The sequence below is a fragment of the Varroa destructor genome, unplaced genomic scaffold, assembly GCF_002443255.2.
Source record: "Varroa destructor unplaced genomic scaffold, Vdes_3.0 BEIS01000007.1, whole genome shotgun sequence".
NCBI lineage: Eukaryota > Metazoa > Arthropoda > Arachnida > Mesostigmata > Varroidae > Varroa > Varroa destructor.
In genome coordinates, this window is record NW_019211460.1 from 23495865 (window position 1) to 23520156 (window position 24292).

General features: G+C 38.9%; 5 protein-coding genes across 11 annotated transcripts; 2 read left to right on the forward strand and 3 right to left on the reverse strand.

Annotated features, from left to right (window-relative positions):
• Positions 1-6: 6 nt before the first annotated feature.
• LOC111254152 (diphthine methyltransferase homolog) lies at positions 7-1220 on the reverse strand. The gene has a single exon (XM_022814708.2). It carries the CDS (start codon positions 1029-1031, stop codon positions 30-32), a length of 1002 nt encoding a protein of 333 aa, XP_022670443.1. The 5' UTR covers positions 1032-1220; the 3' UTR covers positions 7-29.
• Positions 1221-2363: 1143 nt separating this feature from the next.
• Positions 2364-6579, reverse strand: LOC111254925 (ragulator complex protein LAMTOR1-like). The gene is made up of 5 exons (XM_022816355.2): positions 6319-6579; positions 5063-5133; positions 4430-4507; positions 3957-4098; positions 2364-3798 (listed from the first exon to the last, which is right to left on the reverse strand). The coding sequence occupies exons 1-5, from the start codon at positions 6358-6360 to the stop codon at positions 3643-3645; spliced, it is 489 nt and encodes a 162-aa protein (XP_022672090.1). The 5' UTR covers positions 6361-6579; the 3' UTR covers positions 2364-3642.
• Positions 6580-6794: 215 nt separating this feature from the next.
• Trap1 (TNF receptor associated protein 1) lies at positions 6795-10995 on the forward strand. The gene is made up of 6 exons (XM_022816343.2): positions 6795-6906; positions 7012-7680; positions 7925-8034; positions 8387-8849; positions 9095-9250; positions 9511-10995. Exons 2-6 carry the CDS (start codon positions 7283-7285, stop codon positions 10484-10486), a joined length of 2103 nt encoding a protein of 700 aa, XP_022672078.1. The 5' UTR covers positions 6795-6906; positions 7012-7282; the 3' UTR covers positions 10487-10995.
• On the forward strand, positions 6831-18927 carry waw (Translation factor waclaw). 5 transcript variants are annotated; one of them, XM_022816344.2, is made up of 14 exons: positions 6831-6965; positions 11018-11078; positions 12232-12369; positions 12465-12581; positions 12841-12930; positions 13162-13379; positions 13908-14126; positions 14218-14366; positions 14639-14776; positions 15253-15341; positions 15858-16031; positions 16456-16635; positions 17077-17289; positions 18724-18927. In XM_022816344.2, exons 1-14 carry the CDS (start codon positions 6889-6891, stop codon positions 18856-18858), a joined length of 1998 nt encoding a protein of 665 aa, XP_022672079.1. In that variant the 5' UTR covers positions 6831-6888; the 3' UTR covers positions 18859-18927. The 5 variants fall into 5 exon arrangements, with proteins under 5 accessions (XP_022672079.1, XP_022672081.1, XP_022672082.1 ...); XM_022816346.2 differs by having other exon boundaries at positions 17122-17289; XM_022816347.2 differs by having other exon boundaries at positions 17218-17289.
• A 372-nt stretch (positions 18928-19299) lies between these two features.
• LOC111254304 (iron-sulfur cluster assembly 2 homolog, mitochondrial-like) lies at positions 19300-24249 on the reverse strand. Of its 3 annotated transcripts, XM_022815001.2 has the most exons (3): positions 24043-24249; positions 20370-20592; positions 19300-19496 (listed from the first exon to the last, which is right to left on the reverse strand). In XM_022815001.2, the coding sequence occupies exons 1-3, from the start codon at positions 24100-24102 to the stop codon at positions 19378-19380; spliced, it is 402 nt and encodes a 133-aa protein (XP_022670736.2). In that variant the 5' UTR covers positions 24103-24249; the 3' UTR covers positions 19300-19377. The 3 variants fall into 3 exon arrangements, with proteins under 3 accessions (XP_022670736.2, XP_022672088.1, XP_086830495.1); XM_022816353.2 differs by lacking the exons at positions 19300-19496; positions 20370-20592 and adding an exon at positions 21010-22875 and having other exon boundaries at positions 24043-24198; XM_086974369.1 differs by lacking the exons at positions 19300-19496; positions 20370-20592; positions 24043-24249 and adding exons at positions 21010-22875; positions 23879-24018.
• Positions 24250-24292: the final 43 nt, after the last annotated feature.

The window sequence follows — 24292 nt, forward strand, 5'->3', positions numbered from 1 at the left end:
TAAACTTCACCAAAAGACAAAAAGCTTTGTTATTGTTCCTCTAATTTCCACATAGCCAATTCGCGGTCGTAGAATGAACATGACAAAACGGTTCTTCCATCCCACCAATCTATTCCGTAGCACATTGATTCATGTCCAGTAAAATGCTGCTTAATTGACCAGGTCTCTTTGTGACAGTCTACGACGAAAGCTCCGGCGTGCATTGCTGCCACAGCTAGAAGCCGGGACTGAGTCGGGTTAGTTTTTATACGCCAGACCCCACCCCCAGTATGGACTTCTTGTATTGAATTTTGAATCATCCGTAGATCGAACTGATAGAGTTTATCCTCGTACGTTCCTACTAGAAGATGCCCTTCATTCCACGGATCAGCTTCAATCGTCGTAACGCCGCTTTCAAAACGTCGAATCACTCGCGAACCACCGTCTGAAGTCGTTGTTTGCCTAAGTTTAGAGTCGTCTCCGCCTGTATAAATGACCTGTCCATTGTGCAAAACAGCCCAGATTTCTAATTGGCTCACAGCGTGTTCTTTAATAAAGACAAGCGAACTCGCTACATTAGTCAGCTTGTACTCATGAAGTATACCGGAGCTAAAAGTCGCTGCGATATTAGGCTCAAGGTTGCTTAAACTAACTGGGCTCCATGACACCGAAAGGGCTAAGCTTTTATTATTCGACTGCTGTAATCCTAATGTAGCTTTATCTTGTATTTTTACTTGATTATCATGAGTAACATATCCCAGTCGAATGGTTCCGTCGGCTAAAGCTGCAGCGAAACATTCGTTTCCATCATCTATCGTTACTGGCTGGTCTTTTCTAAACTTAACGTCGAGAACGCCAGCAGGAGCCTCACAGGTCGTTACCAACTGGAACTTATTACCGTTTGAGGTAAACAGCGAAAGCGAGCCTAACCTGATTTGCTCGGCCCTATCCTGAAGTTCGTACGTGCCAACTAGAAACCGTTTACAATCACTGCACATAGCGATTGTGTCGCAATTAGCATGCATCCTTAGACGATCTAGAAGTATAGCCATAGCGTAGCTGTAAAGTGGCGTTGATGCGGATAATTTCCGGAGAAAGTGGGTCGAGGGTGAAGGATTCGATTATATTAAAGCGATCTGTATTTGATAAAGGAAGAAAAATTAATTATGCTAGCGGCATCTCAGATTTAACGGGCGCGCTCGTTCCTCCACCATCAGCTGTTCCGCTCACAGAAGAATGCTTATGGTGTGTTCTGTCAAGGGAACACTCAGTCAGCAGCGCGGGCTCTTTTGAACAACCGTACTGCATTATGTTGTACTTAAGGACATAGGCCCCTGCTAAATTTCGCGAATATAATTTAAGTAGGTGTTAAATAAAAAAAAAAACTAATACAGGCTTGTTTAAATGAAACTCCAATTATCGCAGTGACTGTTTACTGTAGGCCTTTCTTGCTTGACTGCTGCTTCATGGTGGGGTTGTAGGCGATGAAGATTTTTGGCCCTCGGAGAATGATGTCTTTTTAAAATAAGCATTTACTGTACTTCCTTTTAGAAAACTTCCGACTAACCTACTTTGAAACGAAACTAACATACTGGCTTTAATAAAATGAAGCATAAAGGTTACGGAATATACGGAAAAAATCTATATCAACCGTAACAACTTTCATATTTGAAAAAAAAAACAGAAATAAGAAGTTCGTGATATAAAAATCTAAGGGATCCTTATAGCCGCTTGTAGTACAAGGAGGGTTTTCTGCCTCGACTACTATTTGGCAAAGGTACGGAGTTTTAAATAAAATCTGTAGAATAGGCCTGCGTTACTACTCTTTTTTTTTACTCTTTTTTGGGCATTCCCGGTTTAATAGTAATCTATATTATAACTATTAAATAATAAATTTGGTAGTTATTTACAAGCAAAGCCTATTGAAAAAATAGCGATATCAATTTTTTGCTAGTCTAAAAAATAATGTTTAATGAATATTCTTACTATGTAAACGGTGCCTGCCATTTATAGTTGTTCCAGCTATATTATTTGCTTAAGTTACAGCGGTCACGCGGATAATATTAAAAATATAATTTAAATTCCGGCGCGACCCCTAGTATGAAGTCTCTTTTAATGAGTAAAACCAGTACTCATTGACTTCTCTAGAAATAACATTGTAAATTTTCTAGTTGACAATTCTTTTAACCAAAAATATGTATCGAAAAAGCTTAGCATCTGTTGAAAATTATATCGCACTGAAGTGTAGGTCAGAATATATTCAGCTTATATTTGCTGTGAAGCAGTCAGATTGGGATGTATGCTATACTGGCAATGTTTTTTGCTCAAATCCCTACATACGTCGTACCAAAATATATACTATTTGCATTAATAACAGAAACCTGTTAAACGTTATAATGTACACTTTATTTAACAGATGCAGTTTAACTGTATCAATAATATTGCACGCATCGGGATAACAAGATAGTCGGATAGCAAGTTCTTCCTTTATTACTATATACAGTGGATTTGGCTGGGGCGTTATTTGAATTGCACACAGCGCTTGGGAGGGACGTGCGAAACGCATGGAATAACCTCACAAGCCATGTGTTACACTTCTCTTAATAATACAACTGATTCTGTATGCGTGAATGCGTGGACAAATTGTAAACAGCTATCTAAAACAAGTAACTAACCAGTTAAAATGTTTATGAAACCTGTACCAGAAATAATTGTGGATATAACTAAAGGCGGCTAATGCACACCAACCCTAATTGGTTGTAAAAGAAACTAGATTTCAATGCACTAGGCAATGCATTAGTATTACGTTCAGCTGTCGAAAAGCACAAATTATAGATATTAGCTTTATTGTATGAGAAAATATATGAAGGTGTGAAAATAATCAATACTTTGACACTTGTCTATATAAAAGTACCTACACGCCAACTTGCTTTTACATTCACACTCACGAACACCAAACCATTTTTGTCGACACTCGTATTTTCGTAGAAGTGCATGTCTGTTTCCAATTATTGCTACATAAGAGAAGATATTGCTTTATAAGAGACAGGTAAGGAGAAGAAAACCCTAATAGACGAATGCTCATCACAGGGACCAAGCTACTGCAGACACAGTATGATTATGTTAAGCTCATTTAAACAATATCATCTAAATTTTTGTATTCCATTGAAGTTTACTGTTGTGTATCGGTACGAGCGAATGTCAATTACGGTTATAATCGTGTAACCTAGTTCCCCTTGATAATAGAAATATATTTATGAAAGGTCTCTACTATGGTTAATAAGCTCTGGTCACCCTCGTATTGGAAGTTGCCACATTCATTTTTCGAAAGTATGTCTACAACAGTTGCAGCCACTGCGCGTTTGACTATACAATAGTGCGGCTTCCATTTAGTGTATCTGCAGAACCGTACGGAGCAGACAGTCGCATAAAAATATAAAGTACATAGGTATATAGGAGCAGCTTATGAGCTTACACGTGTAAGCGTATTCTAACGAGTGTGCTGTTCAACATTGGTTTTTGCCGGTGTTTTACGCGCCAAGACCGGAAAAACGAGCCACATAGATAATCTTCAACGATGATTAATTCAAGAAGCATTTGGACATATATAAGATTGTTATAAATTCTAATTTGGCTGATTAAAATAAAATGTGGTAAGAGGTTTCATAGCGATGTGCCGAAGTCGACGACAAGTGGTTCACTTGACTCCACCTGAATATCGACGAGAGCTTGGTTCAGTAACGATGCAATATCGTCTACTTGACGAAATTCCTGATCGCTCATAGCCGGCCAATACAGCACCTTCGAGAGATCCGCTTCCTTAATTAAAAAGAAACCCGACAGGACAACAGCAGAACTATCAACATTTTGTCGTATGACTTATTCGTATATTAGTGACGATAAGTTGTGAATGCGCAGAACAGGAATATTTGTCAAACCTACTAAATAGCTTCAATAGCTAATTTTATAATTTATACCTGTAATAAGCATAGCCGGGCTTTCTTCTGGTAGGGGGTGCGAGAAAGCAATTGATCCACTTTATAGTGGTATTGTCGACCCCGTTGGGTTGTTTCCGAACTATCCATGTAGTGTCCAAGTGATGGGATGTTTATTACATGTCTGTAGCGAAAAAAGAAATATGTAACCACCGTAAAATAGGAGAAAAACCAATTTTATGAAGGTTCACAATATGTGCGAAAATTAAGCTCAGCTAGGTCCACAATTTAATCGTAATCAAACACTTATATATTTCTAACGAACGAGTGCTAAGCTCACTGTGTTATTATTCTTTTAAATATTAGAATATTAGAATTAAAATTATTATTTTCTTCATTTATATCTTTATATATATCGATGCAAATTTCCGACGTAGCACGTATTTTTCTTACGAACAATAATCTACCAATATTCGTTATTGTTAAGAGTGAAAAAAAAAATGAAGCTCGCTTACGCCATCGTATTTTGAAGGATTCGGTTCAGCTCACTCGATTCCTCGTCTTCAATTTTATTCGTCGATCCGTAGCTTTCACTGAAGATTAAGTATGAACTTATGTTAAACTTTAGAAGTATGGCTAAATGGCGCAAACCTAATCGAGTGCGAAACATCCTATGTTCATAATAAAATATATACAATGTTTTATGACGTATATCTAATTTTTTACAATGTACGTATCATGATCAGTGTACTCTAAATACCTGCATTTCGTTTATTCGTAAAGTCCACCACCAAAGTCCACCACATAAATTTATTGATTATTTATCAAATTTTGAATTGTGTGTGTTAGTGTATATAATGTTTTGAGACAAGGTATGCTCTTGCAATTTAAGTCAAACAGTGTAATATAAATCTTGTAACTTTTGCAGTTTTAATAAATTTTGTAAATTTGTGGACAGTCATTGTAATAAAGCCACAATAACAGGATAATTGCCACAATATTAAGATATTATTGTTATTATTTTGTCCCTTTTCAGCCTTCTTCTATGCGTTAATATGGCGTTATAACCTTGTAATAGGCGTAAGGAAGGTACCTGTGTACGATGCTGTCATTCTAGGTTGGTCTGATAGTTTTCAAGAATCACTTACTGGTATGACTGTTGGATCGATCCGGATGATACAGGATTTGGCAAAAGTCCCCGCGTATCGAAGTTTTCTCCCTATAGGAAACAATAAAAGAAAATCCAGAAGTAATATCCTACTGCATAGTTTAACTAAACAGTAATTTTTGTACAATACAACGTATGTATGCAATAATCACATATAGTTTTGTACATCCAGACTAGTACATATCCAGAAATTTTTATTACAAATTTACTAATATATTTATAAAGGTAGTAAAAATCATCTTTACTTACTCAGCAAATAAAGTCAATTGATAAAAAATGATTAGCTTTATGAAAATAGTTCATTTTGATTTATTACAGAACTAAATAATGGAGCTGAATTTCTTCTGAAACATTCTCTAAAGTTGCAAACACTTTCATTCAACTATTGTAAATGGCAGTTACTCTAAAAATGAAAGCTTGTCATTCATTTTATCGGAAGCGATGTTTACGGCACATACTCCAAAATAATCGAGTGTAGCTATGGAAAACCTTGTATTAAAGCAATATTATCTGCGCAGGTGGGTGGACACGCTTAGTAAAACGATGGTTTAGTTCTGCTGCCAAGCATGGTGCGATCTTCTTAGGAGCGGTATTTACTGGCACACTTGGAAACAAACCGCAAAATATCCCATTGATGGTCTGGTTTCGTGAGCAAAATTTTGGTCAGGAGAAATTGAAACCTTCACCTTTGCCGATAGTACATAACCTGCTTTTAGAGCACCCGCATCGTCATTCTTAAAGAAAAAAGTCGGTCTGAAAATAGATTCGGCGCAGTGCAATTTTGTCTTTATACCGTAATTGTACGGCATTCTATGCTTTCATCTCTCTGGCATTTCTGCAGCTAAACCAAGTGCACACTTTTCCGAACGCCACTCGAAAAACGACTAAAATAATAAACTAAATAAAAGAGCAGGATGTAAGTAGGCCCATCTAGTTTGGGAGAAACCATAAAATGTTACGAAAGCAGGCCATAATAACGCTGATTTGGTCTTGAGGTTTGCGGAAATTGATTTTTTTCTTTTGTGGGCAACTCGAGCCAGCTGACCCACGGCTGGCCGTAACGATAAGATGACTTTCATATTTTAATCCTTCCTGTAACGGCTGTAATCTAGCACCCGCTGCAACAAGCTTTGTACTGTACAGTACAATGCGACTGGTCGACAATAGGATTCGCCCCGTCCTCTCCATGGGCCGATGATAGCGTTCAGTATCGCTGCTTCGAATGTTATTACTTACCTGAGCATCTTTATCTTCGCCACAGCAACAACAATTTCCCATTACGCTGCCTGTTTCGCTTGTCTCGCGGCGAATACGCCACTACATTTATTTCACAACGCACAATAGGCTAGCGAACACGTCCTAAGTTTGGCTTGGATTTAGCAACGCAGCATACGTACAAATGGATTTTTGGTTACGGAAACATTTACCGATACAGGTCACGGGGCCAGTTGAAAACAATCGAACCAACTCCCCGACCGATGAAAAAGGTGAGGGCGAACCAAAACAAACGTTACTAAATCCTGAACCGCTCTTCGCAGCAATGAACGTGAAGGATAAAGATTTTAAATAAATCGCGCGAATACTATCAGATCATACATGTGAAAAGTATAGCTTCATTACTACCTGATCATAGAATGTGTACATATTAGGTTTACTGTATATAAGAGCTAATACCTATTTGACGATTAAGCGTATAACCGCACATTAGACGATGAGCGTTTAATCGCCGGCAGCGTCGTCTGCTCAACAAATGGGTTCTTTGTTATGAGTTGGGTGAGGTGACCGTGTTCTGCACGTTTCTATGACATGCGGCGACTTCTACAAGTTTGTAGAGTTCTTTTACAGAGCTATCATCAAACGAAGTATCTCCATCGAACTGCAGGGTAAGATCAAGTTGAGTGCTTACAACGCATTCTAATCTGTTTTCAGGGCTGTCTTCTTTCTTGTACTTTTAAGCTAAACTGACCGCGCGAAGCTTGCGTACGCTTCAAACCGCGCAGGAATCTTCGAGATAGCCTGAGCCTGCCGGCAGCGATAGCGGCGGAATTTGGACGAAAGTGAACTATTCTGCCGTTAAAAAGGAACTGTATTTTGTTGACAACTTGCCTACAAATCTGTGCACGTACATCTGCGAGAAACAAACCGATTTAAGTGTGAGGATAGTTTATCTTCCAACTGGACACCTTCGTCTACCTTTGCGATGTCTTCAGCGGCTTTCCACGTTGTGAAGCTTACCCGAGCACCAGGAAATCGACTGCTTTGGAGTTTAGCTCGTCCGATTCAGGCACGGCCCGTTAGTTCTGTAATACCATCAAAGCAACAACCTTTTGAGCGAGGCCACATCAGATATTGTCCATCCTCACAGATTCTGCGTAGTGCATTTAGCACCGCAGCCCCAAGGGAAAACAGCCCTGAGGATGGCTATCATAATATTATTGGTGACAGCGAAAAAGCCACGGGTCCTGAAGGCGAAAAACATGAATTTCAAGCTGAAACTCGAATGCTGTTGGATATAGTTGCAAAAAGTCTATATTCCGACAAGGATATCTTTGTGCGCGAGCTTATTTCCAACGCTTCGGACGCACTCGAGAAGTTCAGGTATGAGCTAATTTCTTGTCTTGTTGGATACGTATGAAATTAACTATAGTGGCAATAATAAAACTGGTACGCTTTTAACAAATGCTTAAATGAGACGTATGAGGTGAATGAGTTTTGGCATACAACCACTTCGTTTTTGACATTCCCTAAAAAGTGACTTTCCTTGAAATGACTGTAAAATTATTTATGAAATTGATTATTTGGGACTATTCCAATTTCTAAATATGTGCGACGTAACGTGCAGGTACCTTCGATTGACGGAGCTAGCCGACGACAAAGTCGCTCAGGAGGCTCCCTTGGAGATACACATTGCCACCGATAAACATAGCCGAACGTTCACGATACAGGATACGGGTACGTTACTAATTGTGCTAATAATAAGTTGAAAAGAGGTAGAATGAAATTTAAGTTCAATTATATCTACACAAAATTCGTTTTTCATTAGGCCTATATAAGCTTATAAGGTAGTATGCTAAAATCAGTAATAAAATAATAAATTATTATATTTGAAATACGGCAATATACAGATTACCCATTTGACACGAGCTCTTGTTTGATTAAGGAAAAAATAAGCTCTTATTGAAAACGAACGATAATAGCGTACTATGGACGAACATCAATAGTGAAAAAAATAGGTGGATCCAACGCCGACACCAGCTCGAATAGTATTTTCAGCCCACTACTGAAGCGTTGACTTCTGTGTCAGGTATCGGCATGACTCGAGAGGAGATGATCGAATGTCTGGGAACAATTGCGCGATCCGGCTCTAAGCAATTCCTCAAGGAGAACGCAGGGAAGGCCAACACAGAGTCGATCATTGGTCAGTTTGGTGTAGGGTTCTACTCAGCTTTCATGGTGGCCGATAAAGTTGAAGTGTTTTCGAAGAGTCGTCGCGGTAACAAAGCATACAAATGGACTAGCGATGGCAGTGGCCAGTATGAGATTCAGAGCGCTGAAGGCGTACAGGAAGGCACAAAGATCGTTTTGCATCTTAAGGCCGACTCGAGAGAATTTGCTGATGAAGATAAGATTCGTGAAATTATTCGTAAGTTCAGCAACTTTGTAGGCAGTCCTATTTACTGCAATGGAAAAAAAGCTAACCAACTTCAGGCCGTGTGGCTTATGGACCCCAAAGAGGTGACGAAAGAAATGCACCGGGAATTTTTCAGGTAAAAACTGGAGATTCTATCGATAACTGTATTTTAGGGCACTGTCAGATATTTTGCACAAAAATACTTATTTGTAGATTACCGATTCTTCGTTCTATTAAAAGGTTAGAACGAATTTGTTCATCACCAAAATATACTCATAAGTAGTTAAGTTGATTTTTCAAAAGGCGATCTGGGGTACCGCCACGGCGATTCCCAATAAAGCAATAGTAGGTATATTTTTAAACAGGCTGCATTTTTTACAGGTTTACCAGTGGATCAATGGACAGTCCACGATTCACGCTGCATTTTCGAACTGATCTTCCGTTGCAGCTAAGCGTGCTTCTCTATGTGCCTGACAGCAAACCTGGCCTCTTTGAAATGAGTCGAGATGCCGAGAGTGGCGTGGCCTTGTATTCCAGGTTAATCCAAAAAACTCTAGCTTAAGCCAGCAATTAACACTGACAACAAACAGAAAAAAATCATGAGAATTTTTTTTATATTTGTTGTATTAAACATAAGTAAGCGCATGCGATCTGCAAAGATCCCATTGTCTAGGGTTTCTGAAATTTTAGATGAACTAATTGTATGTACTATGTGGCGTTTCATACGGTCTGTCTTAATATTGTATTGACCTTGTTCAACGCATATTAGACACATTTTTCTTGTATTTGTTTTGCAGAAAAGTGCTAATTAAAGCACGCGCAGAAATTCTCCCTAAATGGCTCCGATTTGTAAAGGGCTGCGTTGACTCGGAGGATATTCCTTTGAATCTCTCCCGAGAACTTCTCCAGGACTCAGCCTTAATTCGCAAGATCCGCAGTCTGATTACAACTCGACTTATCCGACTTCTGCAAGACAACATGAAAAAAAATCCAGCCTCATATGAAGAATTTTACGCCAGCTACCAAGTGTTTTTAAAGGAGGGTATCCTTGCATCAAACGATCAGTCCGAAAAAGAGGACATTTCTAAACTGCTACAATTCGAAAGTTCGACGCTAGGGGCTGGCGAGAAGACCTCGCTATCAGATTATATCGGCCGTATGAAAGAAGGTCAGGTGGACATCTATTATCTAGCTGCGCCGAGTCGGCAACTTGCCGAAAACTCGCCATATTACGAGGCTGTAAAGAAGAAGGACGTCGAAGTTCTGTTTTGCTATCAACCGTACGATGAGCTTGTACTAGTTCAGTTACGCCACTTCAAGTCGAAATCAGTTATCTCGGTCGAGAAAGAAATGCGACGTGATGCAGAAGCCGAGCCTGTGATAACTGAAAACATGAAACAGCTATCAGATTGGCTAAAGTCTACGCTGGCCTCAAAAGTGCACAAGGTGAAGATCACGGGTCGCCTGAGCGAACATCCATGTCTCATATCCGTAGAGGAGATGGCTGCCGCGCGCCACTTTGTCAAGACGTCATTAGCACAATTTAGTGAAGAGGACCGATACAAATTGTTGGAGCCAACACTCGAGCTAAACCCGACTCATCCGATTATCTCGAAGCTTGCCACACTGAAAAATTCGAATCCGGATCTAGCCAAAAGCCTCGCCGAACAACTACTTAACAATGCAATGGTGTCTGCAGGTCTTGTGGATGATCCACGTACAGTGACGATGGGCCTTAACGCCCTACTTGTCAAATTGCTTGAGAAGCATTGAAGTCCTTGGCTTTCATTGATATTAAGATGATTTTGAATAGAAATATAAGTTCAATCACATTAAGCCATAGATATATACATGCAATTGTACAATACCGATGACAAATGATGCTTGTAGATGAGGCAACATGAATTATTGAAGATTCATTATTGTTAAAGACGGACGAGAATAGATATCCAGTTTTAGCTAAATTAAATTTTGTAGTATCATTATAATGCGAAGTAAATTGATTTGTTCTGAACCCGGAGGTCTTTACGGAGAAAAAAACGTTAGCACAAAGATGTATCTGCTTTTAGTACTAGCCATTATGTCTCGCTGCTTCTTAAAACATTGGTTCGCTGAACTTAAGATCATTCCTACTTTAATATGCCAGATGAACGACTTCAAAAAGGATATGATGAGTTTCTTGCGAAATAGACTTTAATATAGAATCCTATGATGGAGACTTTTCTGAGCCTGTAAATACGTCTTATTTGCTTGTCAAAAAAATAAATAAATTCTTACATGTACTATTTTGTGTTTTTATTTTAGGAGCCTGAAAAATGAGGAAAATTTCCGAAATCAGGGACCTGTCTTTGAAAAATCGTACGAGGTAATTTCTACATCTTGCTCAAATCATCTCTCGTTTGTTATTTAGTATGAAGGGGACGCGTGATTTCATGGCTGCTCATTCATCTGGTATATTCGATATTTTCCCCACGTTTCTACTATTGATTCAATTCGAATGTTATTTAAATTTGCTTACAGTTAATATGTTAAAGCAGCGCGTCTGTCATAGGTTAGTAACGGAACTTGGGCCAAGAGAATAAAGACACTCACACGTCCTGAACTGTGTAGATAGCCTCTTTCGGCCAAACGGTAGAGATTACAAAGATACACTAAGAAAACATCAGTCAATGCTTAAACTTTTAGCAGTATATTTTACGTTCAATGGGATTCATGACAAGTCACGAGTGACACAATTGTAGTTCTGTGTAAATAAACCTATTATTGTTGTATACCGTTAAATTCCTCATTTACCGAAAAATAAACTAGTATTTGTCATTCAGATAAAAAACATTTTCTGATTTGCTTAAAAAATTTGACTCAGACGTCACCTGAAAGAACGGTGTGGTCTTTTGATGAATGTAATTTCAAGTTTCAGTTCTTGAAACCATTTGTATGTACTTCATCTCCGTCTTCCATCTAACTAGTTAGCTCTCAGGTAACTACTAGCATTAATATGATCTAGAAAAAAGTAAACCGTAGGAGAAATAAAAATTTATCGTTGATAAAGTAGGAAAAAGACATCTAATTATTAGAAACTTGCTGGGTTGATATCAAATCATGTGCGTATTGGAAATATTTTGGTATCCATCTTTCTATTCTGTATCTTAGAATCCCAATTAGGGCGAAGCTAAATAAACACTAAAAATTAGTGGAATCAAGCTTATTGTTATACTTGTCTAAACATCGTGTAGAGTTAATCAAACTTCGTATCAGATTTACCCCTTTTTTCGGGTTCAAGTCAAGCCTTGACCGGTCGTTTCACTTTCTTGATAGCATGAATAACCAAAGTTGATTTGTTTCAACGACAACTCGACAGCTTGGGCAACGCATAGATCTCGACTTTCGGGCTCTAGCAAAACAACGTATGTGGGCAGAGTAGGGCTGAAATCGACCCGAACTAGATCTAGGACAAAAAGAGCTTGATATTGACGGGCATCACCAGCGAACATACATGATCCTCTATTGGACTATTGCAGGTAGACATGTCATTGTTCCCTCAGGAACGAATTCGAAATTTTGGGATTATTGCTCATATTGATCACGGCAAGAGCACACTAAGTGATCGTTTTCTAGAGTTCACCGGCACCATTGGAAAATCTGCTCAAAATAAACAGGTACGATTGTGAGAAGGTATTTTCTTAAGATAATGCCAACATGGACCTAGCCAGTTTTACTAAGACTATGATGCCACTATTACTTCAATGTCAAGGTATTAGATAAGCTGCAAGTTGAACGAGAACGTGGAATCACCGTCAAGGCTCAAAGTGCTTCTATGATATATCAGCGGAAAGGTCAAGCGTTTCTTCTCAACTTAATTGATACCCCGGTAAGTTCAGAATAGCTATTTATTTATATTCTTATTTCTTATATTCCAGCTAACTTCCTAGTTGCATAAACAAAAATACGCGATAGAAAACTACCGCCATGGATGTCATGAAAATAATGTGGTAATTGTTCTAAAAAATCTCTCTCCGGATTTTACTTATAATCCAAACAGTCTAAACGTAGCGCCTATGAATCATCAGTAACAGTAAGACTCCTTCAAATTTGAAACTCGATTTCTTGCAAAACCTTCCATGCTGTAGGGTCATGTTGATTTTACCTACGAGGTTCAGCGGTCCCTGTCTGCTTGCCAAGGTGTTTTGCTACTGGTCGACGCCAACCAGGGCGTGCAGGTACGATGCCTTTTAGTTAGTATTTCTAGTTTTAACACAGATACAGATATTACATTGTAGTCCTTCGAGCATATATTTCATAAAAGTATATCCTATAAGTTATATATATATATATATATATATAACTTTTTGCTAATATTCAACTAACGTACCCAAATTATATGAACTTCTAATTTTACCGTTTTCTAGATAATAGGGTTTATCTAATGTGTGTATGTGAATGCTACACAGGCACAAACGGTGGCGAATTTCAACCTGGCTTTCTGTGCTGAACTGGAGATAATACCCGTGTTAAACAAGATTGATTTGCCAAAGGCTAATGTGAACGGCGTAACTGAACAAATCCACAATCTATTTGGTTATGACAAAGAGGAAATTCTAAAAGTATCTGCCAAAACTGGGCAAGGAGTCGAAGATCTACTTAACGCTTTGATTGATAGAATACCACCGTGAGTACCCTTTACTTCCGCTCTGCTTTACTTTACTCCCCATTTGCGTTGTAATTTAAACTGAAGTATTTGCCAACTAAAATCTTTAAAAAACAAAAAAATATATGCATATCTTACTAATCAAAGTATTCTATTAAATTTATACATGGTTTGCATTCACCTTTTGCTACCGACCTTTTTATGCCACTTACTACGTTGCATACTGCCTATCATTCTCACACACATTTTTCAACACTAGATTTGTTTCCTCCGTCAACAAGTTTTCGCTTTTCTAACGTCAATGTGTGACACTATCAGTTCCCTTGCTACAATGTGCAATGTGTTTCCTAATACGCGACACCCTTAAGATTAACAAATAACAGAGAAGAAGTTTTTCCTTAGCTACACATGCGTATAGTGTATATATCGATAAATCATATCCATTTAACTTAACATCTAATGTAATAGTCCCATAGCTGTAGTGAGTAGCCAAAAAGACGAAAACATTATTAATAATAATAGTAATAAGCGGGGTTTCTTCTTTGTGAGACGAGCGATTCATAGGCCCAAAGGCAATCCATCAGCTCCATTTCGTGCACTACTTGTTGACAGCTGGTATGACAAATATCGGGGTGTTGTCATACTCATTATGGTACACGATGGCACTCTGAAGGTCGGCGATCAGTTCCGGTGCCACCACACCGATCAGGTTTACATCGTACGAGATGTCGGAATTATGCATCCTGACGAAACACCTACAAAGGAGCTGTAAGTAAAACCATTAAAATTTCACTGATTATAGGGCCGTTCTGATAATTTATTGAATCTAACTATTTTTATTTATTTATTGAGCGTGCAGCCGAGCCGGTCAAAGTGGGTATGTCGTAGCCAATATGCGAGTATCTACCGAGGCGAATATTGGGGATACGCTACATAGCACTACTGTGAAACCAGAAGACGTCGTCACGCTGCGATCCGCCGACCGGTCAAGGCCTATGGTTTTTGCTGGTTAGTTATGTTATGCTACAAAATTTCTTTCTTTCCTCCAATGCTTTCTAATGTATATATATATATATATATATATATATATATATAAATTTAGAAAGCAGGAATCACTTCAAATGTCGCCAACGATAAACATTATAAAACTTCTGGAACCTGTTTTGTTTATACACAGACATCTAGTACTTGGGAAAGAAAGAAACATACGTTTTGCCAGAGGTAGCATCTTGAAGTGAAAGACTCATATGCGTGGATCTGTTTGGTTGATTTCATTTCAGGAATTTATCCAGAGGACCAGAGTAAGAACGTGGAGCTGCGAAATGCTATCGAGAGACTAGTTTTAAACGACAACTCTGTTACTGTTAATGTTGAAAGCAGTCCAGCACTAGGACAAGGCTGGAGACTAGGCTTCTTAGGTAAGTATTAATACTGTCTGTGTACTTAAACGATGCTGGCATAAGAGGCTACCAATTTTAAGGTTCGACGTTATTCCTTTGTAGTTCGTAGTATTGTGAAGTTATTTTCAGTAGTATTATTATGAAGTCGTATTTATCACCGTTAATGTGGCTGCGTTACATGCATGTAGCGTACTCCATGCATTTATGCGAAATCGGTTACAGATATTCCAGCGCTTATAGCACGTAGGAAGTGTATTCATATTAAGCCTTTCAGTATTCAGGAAGAAAGACTCTTAATATTCAAAAACACATCTCCCCTAAAAGTAAATAAATAAGCGTGCTTCACTAAAAAAAATAAAGATTGTTACCAAAAATGGCCATTGAGACATCTTACGCTCCAGAGGAACAAAATGCTGTAATAATCTGTAAATAAATCCATATTTGATATAGGTAAAGTTGCAGACTACAGTGCTTTTGTTGCTTTCTTTTTGCAGGGTTACTTCATATGGATGTTTTCTGTCAACGGCTGGATCAGGAGTTTGATGCTCAAGTGGTGGTGACCTCACCGAGTGTGTCATATAAGGCATCGTATTTTCCTGTATATTATCACTTTATAAAGAAATATGCAGGATTGAGAGAAAATATTCATCCATTTAAAAGCATTCGACAAGCTTTATAGTTTTTAGTATGGCACGAATGATCAAAGGCTTAATAAAGAGCTTTACTTTTAACTATTTAATCTTCAACGTTAGTTTTACGCTACCTCTCTACATGCATGTAATTGAAACACCGTTAAAAACTTTTACTACTAAGAAAAAAAATTTTTTTTTTTAAATCCAATGCTTATCCAAACATTTATAATGTATTTATACATTTTTAATTCGTTTGCTATGATGTAATGGTAATTAGTAATAACGCGAAACTAAATTTCTAGATACTATATACGTTCTATATGTATGAACTGGTAGACGGTTTAGAGAAGCTGATGAATTAGGTAGAAGGGTACGAATAAAAAAAATAGCATTTCTGTTCTAAGATTTATATTTGACCGTTGCCATCTTATTTTTACATTTTATACCAATATATGTCATCTTCTCAGGTGAAAATAAAAGGCGCGAAGAACATTAAAGCCTACGGAGGCGAAATGGTGGTTGTGAACAACCCTCTGCTGATGCCTGACCCGCTCATCATAGAGGAGTACTACGAACCAATGACCTTGGCTACAATTATCACTCCAGACATTTATCTTAGCGACGTCGTCAGTTTGTGTATGGTACGGAAAAATACTCTAGTGTAGTAATAGCAAGTTATAAATGTTTCGCAAGATTGGATACGTCTTTAACTGCGCGAAATTGCTTGCTAAAAAACCGTTTCTCGGACGTTTTATACAAGAGCTGCAATAGAGAATTTACAAAATATAGAAATCGACCTATTCCACTTAAAGTTGATCTCTGCAATTAGAATCTAAGTTTTTCTATGGTTAACCAAGTGACCCCGTCAAGCAGATACGTCTGGGGCAATCATATTCTATACAGTAAAATCATTATAATTTTCTTTATTCTTGTAAATCGAGTCATTGGCATAAGTGTGTCATTGGCTCGGCTTTAGCGCCTAGATAAAAGATGACAACATCAGATAAGTAATTGTTTCTGTTTTTCGTTCACTGTTATGTTTGTTGTTTCGATTGCCATAACCAGTCACGCCGGGGCTTGGAGAAAAGCAGTCAGAATATAGACCAAAATACGATCATGCTACAGGTGATGTTTCCACTAAACGAGATCATTGTTAATTTTTTCGATGAACTCAAATCTATTACCTCTGGTTATGCCAGCTTCGACTACGAAGAGACAGGTTACCTACCTTCGAATCTTAGCAAGGTTTGTAATGATGAAATAATTATTGGTCGGCCAAATATAGTGCGATGTGAGACATTTGAATTGCATAATTAGACGTAAAATGAAACTGCATTTCTCCATTTATATAAATTGTTACTGAATACTTTGGATGGTAAATGGAGCAAATCTGTAAGCGTACTCAGAACGCATATAATGCCTATAATTGTCTGAGGTACCTACAGGGTAGAGCAAAAGCAGGCTTGTAGCGAGGTTAGACATACTTCTAAATTTGAGACACATATAATTCTTAGGTTGGAAAAAAATTAGGCTTACAATTAAAGCAGCATCTGCTTTAACAGTAAACCTGTTCTTCTTCTTAACTAAGCGCCTGTTCTATGATTAATTTAAATCTCTGTCATATTTGTTCGTTAACACTCTCTCATTACATCGCATTGCTTCTTTTTTGTGTCCTCACCGCGGCAGCTGCAAATTCTCATTAATGGAAAACCGTGTGACGAATTCACTCAGATCGTTCATTCATCACGTGCAGAAAAGGTTGGCCGTTCGATGGTGACCCATCTAAAGAACAACATTCCTCAACAAATCTATGCGGTTGCCTTACAGGCTAGGGCTGAAGGAAAGATTCTGGCTAGGGATGACGTCAAAGCGTTACATAAAAACGTCACACAGAAGATTGTAAGTTGTCGTAGCTTTGGCACAATGATGATAGATTTTCCGTCTGCTGTTTCGGCCAGAACTCAAAAAGTCGTCGATTTTGCGACACTGTCTGGTGAATTAATATATAAACGCTTGATGTCGGCAAAAAACGAATAACGTATGGGGTATTTGCAACAGGTGGGGCTGACTCCAGGGGAAGAGTCTCTCGCTATCAGAAATTTAAAACAAATTGATCCTTATAAAACGAAATCAGAAAGTGATAGATGAGAAAGTCGCGTAGCGTTTAAGCTTCTTAGTGTAATCGAATGACCTCAGACGTCATTCTAAAATAAACAAGAGCAGCAACGTTGAGATGGGCTACAGCAGTTGAGCTTATAACTTGAATCCTGCACTGTTTAGAAAATGTGCATCCGATATCATCAAAAACACGCATTGCGATGTTGTTCATTCGTATCAAGCGTACTGTTTCAATGTCACTGTTTTGTAATCAAACCAGATAATCCAGCTAATGAGCTGACTAACCCTCGAGATTCTGCGCACGTTACGGCTCTATACAATTAAAGCTGTTTTTATGTTTTCTAGCTCAGATGAGGTTTAAGTAATACAAACCGAAGAGGAAGTTTTAGCTCCACACAAATGGTTGTAGGTCTTTCGCCATAATATTAGATTATTATTGTTATTTTTATTATTCTTCATTAAGTGACTTGAGATCAGATTAGAAACCACTCTTCTCCGCGCATACACGACTGTACTTTCTCACTCTAGACCGTAGCTCTTACATAAAAGAATATTTCACTGAACAGCATCTTTCATGCCATTCTTTGACAAACTTGCCATAATTCGACGTAACTTCGGTACCCGTAAACACTGTAAAAACATAAATTGTTGAGGTATTCAATTTATCTGTTTTATAACTTTATACTTTAAAGAAAAATCTTGCATCACACATTAGCTTTATTCTAGAAAATAAATATAATATAAAATATCAAAAAAAAAATAGGTCTTAGATTAAAAGATTTGCCACGGGGATGCCCAAAAGAGAGGCAAATTTTGCTAACAGTGAAAAGGCCAGATCGGCATCTGGCCTTCGTAATCCCGGACAAACTATAGAACTATATAGGCCCTCAAAAAAAACAGTGTAAGAGTGCATGTGTTCTGATATTCTGATAATTTAATAAGTTCTGATGCACATATCACACGCTCTTCTCATATCATTGCGAAAAATTGGCCTATACGGAGTAAATATACACATTTTAAAGAAATATTGATGAAAATAACTAGTTCATTGAGGTGAAACTGCGATAAGCGAAAGACTGTTTGCTACTATAAATTTGGAAATATTCAAGTTCCCCGCGAAGCCTTTATCTAAGTTCTTAAGAAGAAGAGAAACGACGAGTGTAGAGCTCTGAGCAGCTTCCTGCATGTGAGTGATCGGGATCATTTTCCTTTCAGAAATCTGGTTCTGATCGAACGCGCAAAATGAAATTGATTAGTGCCTACCGCGAAAAACAAAAGAATTTGCGTATGATCGGAAATATTCAAGTTCCCCGCGAAGCTTTCATCGAAGTTCTCAAACAGAGGAAATAGCTTGAGCTCCTTAATAAGAAATGCATTTTTATAATAAATAGCGCTAATAGTTGAGATTATTTTACTACATTTGCCGTCTTCTCTTTGCTTAGGTTGCACATCAACAATTAATCGGTTATAAGGAAAGGATCACCTAAATGTTACTCGAATCCTTTGCCTATATAGCAATTGCTATGATATCAGTATAACGTTGGCATGGCAGCACCCTCATGCTAGTGAAAATCCGGCTCCGACCAGAGATACTTGAGAATTAGTAATTTACGTTAGCCAGGTGATGAAATTACATAAAAATTCAATTTGAACTATGTTTTTGGTCATTTTCTGAAACCTTGCTTCCTTACTGCTCCTACAGCATTCAATAAAAGCATATAAATTTACTACTATCTCTATGAGACTAGCTCCTTTTGATCAGGCTTGGAGTAGAAAAATGATTCTGATGACTGAAGTCAGCGCAATTACTTTATTTACAGCTTTGAAAATCTATTAAGATAAATTCTATCATCTGCGCCTTTTAGTATGCTAAAGCTCAATTTTCGGTGTAAAAGACGCCCCGCAACTGCATTTTTTATCTGCTTGAGGGTTGTCCAGGATCCTGAATCCTGACCGGATCAATTCCTCCTCGTAATCGACCGTTGATCCTATACGCAGATATAAGTGTATGAAGAACATTAGATATACTGTAAATAACAAGTAAGACTTAGCGTAATTTGTTTAAAAAGCAATAAATGATCTAATGCTAAGCTTGAAAACGATTTGTTTCTATTTAAGCTTACTAGAATTCTAGTAAGCTATAGGTGGCTATAAAAGCACTATAGGTGCTCCACTCAAGGTATTTTGAAAGCTGTGGTTAACATTTCCACTCATCCCGCGGTTCGAAACGCCCCGAAATTATTCAGAAGAAAAATCGCATATACGTTTTTGATCTTCCTTTAACAGTCTACTACACGAAAGCTACTGTCTATTTCTAGGGTAAGAGAAAAAGGCTCGGTTAAAAATTACGAACAGCGCCCTGGATATATCTATTTTCTAAAATTAAGTAGTTCGGCTAAAATAGTTTTACTAACAATTGCGTCTAGGTGGTAGCTGAGTATGTTCACCTGCAAGTTGACGATAGGCTAGTTTCTTAACAAACAAAGGAAGAACTTCTTCTTATATGCATGTTCCTGCTAGACAGACATGACTTAATGGGGTTGCCGCCACACCTGAATATTCGTTTGTGGTTATTTTATGTTGTTCATGCGAGTAAGCTGTCCGAAAGTACACTCAGCCACATAACTATACAAATGTATATAACACCGCAGAATTCGATCTTAATATAGACAGTTCTTCTTAATATATTCTTAATATAGAAAGTTGTTCTTCAGCCCGACATGTATATAGCCTGGATGCGTAATAGCGGTCAATACTTGTTTCTTTGTTTTACATACATTGGTACCTACCTAGCTGAATTAGAGTTGAATTGAAGTTCCATACATCTAAACTTAGGAGGTTTAACTACAAAACTAACGAACCTTCGATGAAGCCAAAAGACATTTTATCGCAGATAACTTTTGCTCCATCACGTTCAAATACCAGATCGTCATCTTTCACTTCTTTATCTAGGGATAGTTTGTACTGGAAACCACTACAGCCTCCACCTTCGATAGTCACTCGAAGCATCTCGCCAGGATCTGCGGTTCGTCGCAACTTGTCAACACACGAGTCGCTCAGGATAAGTCCACCACCGGAATCATTCTGCAACACAGGCAGGAGGTAGTGATCAGGAGGCGAGCCCATAAAGAAAAATTTCGTTTTTTTTAACGAGATGGGAACATTTTCTTTCCATACGTACTTTTTAGTGTACGTCCGATAGTTTTTTTTTAATATTTTGCTTAATAATTACGTAAGGGGGAGCCATTAAATACCGAAGTGAATAGAACTCGAATGCATCACGTATATTTTTAGAGTAGAGGTCTTTTCCTCGGAAAATGTGTTTTTCTTAGCGGTGCAGCGAAATGTTACCTTCGAGCTTAGTACACGAGCATACATCGTACATCTGACTTCCTCTACTACAGGTGAGAAACAACTAGTTTATCTATCATCGTTTATGTATCTGCTGGGCGCTTATCTATCTAAATGAAAATAAGCACACATACACTGGATGTGCAGTAGTCCGTTTCATTATAAATTAAGGTATAAATATTTATTTACAGCTCTTTTCCCTTTGCTCCCTCCATCGTTGTTCACTTACATCATTCAATCCGTACCATTGTTATTTTCTGAGCTTTACCATTTTATTCATTTGTTTCTTTGTTTTTCCATTTTTGTCGTTATAACCAGCAGTCGCCCACTATACTCTCTCCGTGTTACTAGTCATGTCATACTCGTATTCTACAGATAGTACCAGCTCATTCTTCTTCTACAGAAACTGCGTACCAGTTCGCCATCTCTTCCGTCATTTTCAAGATACGCTTCCACGTGCGACTTTCTGTTCTCTTATTCGATTTCAGTCTTGCCAACACGTTCGTATTAGCTAGCCTTCTTACTTCCCCCCTTAATCTTGCACTCTCCCATCTATGTCCCTTCTTACTGCACAGTTACGTTAGTTTTACCCTTACCTACATTACATACACCTGAACGACACGCATGCTCAGCCCGCTGGGTCTCAATCTGTAAACGGGCAATTCCCAACAACAAACATACTAACATACTAACTAGGCATCCAGTCGTTCCTCAGCTCGCTCTTTTCCATCATTAGTTAACATGCTCAACTCGTTTCTTGGGCTCAACTCTCGTTGACAATGTCCCCTTTTTTGCATCTTGCATCGGGCCTATTTTCCTTAATCGTAATTTTTCCCATTACTCTACCCCATATGATGCTTTTCCTGTCCCGACATGACCGGTCAACGCAACCATAACTTAAGTCTAAATGCGTCCACCCCATTGAGGTAGTATCGAAACAACCTTTTATCACGTACAAAACCCAAATTCTCGTATAGGCGCAACGCAGGTTGATTTGTAATTTCGGTTTCCAAAACAACTTCATCAGCCCGATTAGCGACCATCGCTCGAATTGCTGTCAAGACAAGATTGGAGGCGATCTTCCGCTTGCGATAGTCCGCCTCGACGGCCAACATGGCGATATAGCCTCTCATCTGCACTCGGGAGTGCGCGCTGCCGCTTTGTTGACTGCCCCCAACAGCGTCCGCTGCCGCGGTCGAGTCGCGTTTCTTGTGCGCATCTAGCTTACACACGATTGCACCAACGCACTTATCACCGTCCATGGCAAGAAAACACAGCTTTGGCCAGTTGTGGATAAAGTACCGGTAAGTGTAGATCGAGTACGGCTCGGACAAGTCCTTTTGGAAGAGCTCCATCATCGCTGGCATCTGCAACTCGGATTCATACGCTATGTACGTAATACCGTCGACGCGGAACGGCATCGTAGGGTACGGCGGCGGAATACTTGTGGGACCATCATTGCCTGCTGTTAACGCTGTTGTCGACTCCGTCGTGGTGTCAGTAATGGTTGTGAAGGTTGTGCCATCGTTATGCGCCTGATGTTGTTGATGCTCTCGATGCTCGGCGAGTCCACTATTTGTTCGGCTAGTTGTCGGAGCACATGGCACCACAGCAGACTGGGGACGCAAGTTCACGCATTCTACCGATTTGGACTGAGAAGTAGCAGTGGCATTAGTAGTGGGCGTTTGCGGCGCTGTACGTTTACTCGTAGCCGCCAAGCTACAGCAATCGCTCACGTGATTGTTATGGGCATCGTTATAATAACAGCTATTGTGATGGTTTCCGCCGTTCAGGGTGGTCGCATCGAGGAGAGCGGAAAGCCCCTCCGTCGTACAGTCCCGAACGTCAATGCTTGTGGAAGTGTTGTTATTTTTCGTCGAACTACAGCTGCCGCCGCTGCTGCTGCTGTCTGACGACTGGGGTACACCGACTGGTACTGCGGCGCTGGCTACGGGTACGGTCTCCATCGCTGTTTTATGCCACACTTCGCTGTGTCGTCGCGTGTCGCGACTAGCTCTGCAACGACGCCGTTATTGCTAATACTATAAATATGCTGACTGGTTGATGCTAGTAACCACATCCTGACAAAGAGCATTGAATTTATTCTATTCGTATTAAAAAACCAGTGTTTAGCAACATTGTTACTACCAGCATTAGCGCCTAGCATTAATACTTTAAGCCCGGTCTAAACTGTTATACGACGATTCCCATATAAAAAGACAAACAGAACATATCGATATATACAAAAATATACGATCTGCTCATTGAAAACGCACTGAATCACCAATTAATACAATACTCCTTTCCTTTGTTATACTAACTGCACTCTAGAATTATTCAACTATGCGCAATGGAGGAGTAACGTCGCAACTGTCGTAACTTATTTGTCTGTTATTGGGTTACTGTTTTTATTATCATTGCACTGAGCCAAATTGAGGCGAGAGCAAAACTCCGAATCAAGCAGAGCCACTTATCGATACACTGAAAAAACACTTATCATGTCATGAGAATGGAGTCTTGGATACGCTAAATGATTTGGCTAAAATAATAAAGGAAGAAAGGTCCAAGAATCAAGGTGAAATAGCAACGCAGATTTAACCTATACCCTCTCATACTGCTTTATTCTACAAATCTAAATTGGTCAATGGACACACAGCAGATCTGATTCCGCTCAAATACGAGTTTTTCTAGATCAGAACAAAGCAGGTAAGTTTCAGGAATAGTGAGACGACTATCGCGTTTTATGCATCGCGTTTATCGCAGATTACTAAGTATTTCATATCAGAGATATGTTAAAATAAAGAACCAGCTTTGCATGAACGTCGCGTGGGAATGTGTTGCGAATACGTTGTGCTCTCTACATGTAAACTATTTCAACCGAATAAATTATTCTATAACATTTAATAGCATACTTGATCAGCGGTGTCACATGTTTCTGCCGCTAGGTCGTTTTCATAAATAGTTATAATGTGCATAATGACCAGAAACTTCAGTGTTATATTTTATCGGGAATAGCTACCTTATTTACATCTATGTGTGCTTTTTCGGGAATAGAAACACTATGACAGAGGTTCCACAGGGCAGGGGTTCCACTTAAAATCCGCAAAAAAATTCCCTTTATCCCTCGATCCTCGTATCTGAACGGCTCATTAAAGTGCGTTCTATTCACCAGTTAACACGTACCGAGCTGAAACTCCTCACGTTGATGGAAAATCGATATAATCTCTGCAGAAGGCGCAACATCCTCCAGAATCTATTTCACACAAGCATTTCCCTGGCAATCGCCATCTTGAGTGCGCGGAGTGCTGCTGCTGTGATGTTTATAAAACCAAAATATTCAACAATTGTTAGTTTGTTTCTCAGCCGTCGTTCGCACAAACCACATGTAACTAGCACCAATATAAGAAGTTCTCCCTCATATAAATGAGATCGT

What these genes read in the sequence shown, in the direction of transcription:
- LOC111254152 (XM_022814708.2), bottom strand. Translation starts at nt 1,031, where the DNA reads ATGGCTATACTTCTAGATCGTCTAAGGATGCATGCTAATTGCGACACA.
- LOC111254304 (XM_022816353.2), bottom strand. Translation starts at nt 22,826, where the DNA reads ATGGAGACCGTACCCGTAGCCAGCGCCGCAGTACCAGTCGGTGTACCC.
- LOC111254925 (XM_022816355.2), bottom strand. Translation starts at nt 6,360, where the DNA reads ATGGGAAATTGTTGTTGCTGTGGCGAAGATAAAGATGCTCAG. An exon ending in GCGAAGATAAAGATGCTCAG is followed by an intron (nt 5,134 to 6,318) that starts GTAAGTAATAAC and finishes TGTTTCCTATAG; the next exon opens with GGAGAAAACTTCGATACGCG. An exon ending in ATCCTTCAAAATACGATGGC is followed by an intron (nt 4,099 to 4,429) that starts GTAAGCGAGCTT and finishes TTTTCGCTACAG; the next exon opens with ACATGTAATAAACATCCCAT.
- Trap1 (XM_022816343.2), top strand. Translation starts at nt 7,283, where the DNA reads ATGTCTTCAGCGGCTTTCCACGTTGTGAAGCTTACCCGAGCACCAGGA. An exon ending in ATGCACCGGGAATTTTTCAG is followed by an intron (nt 8,850 to 9,094) that starts GTAAAAACTGGA and finishes CATTTTTTACAG; the next exon opens with GTTTACCAGTGGATCAATGG. An exon ending in GGCGTGGCCTTGTATTCCAG is followed by an intron (nt 9,251 to 9,510) that starts GTTAATCCAAAA and finishes TTTGTTTTGCAG; the next exon opens with AAAAGTGCTAATTAAAGCAC.
- waw (XM_022816344.2), top strand. Translation starts at nt 6,889, where the DNA reads ATGCGGCGACTTCTACAAGTTTGTAGAGTTCTTTTACAGAGCTATCAT. An exon ending in ACGCCAACCAGGGCGTGCAG is followed by an intron (nt 12,931 to 13,161) that starts GTACGATGCCTT and finishes AATGCTACACAG; the next exon opens with GCACAAACGGTGGCGAATTT. An exon ending in AAGGCCTATGGTTTTTGCTG is followed by an intron (nt 14,367 to 14,638) that starts GTTAGTTATGTT and finishes ATTTCATTTCAG; the next exon opens with GAATTTATCCAGAGGACCAG.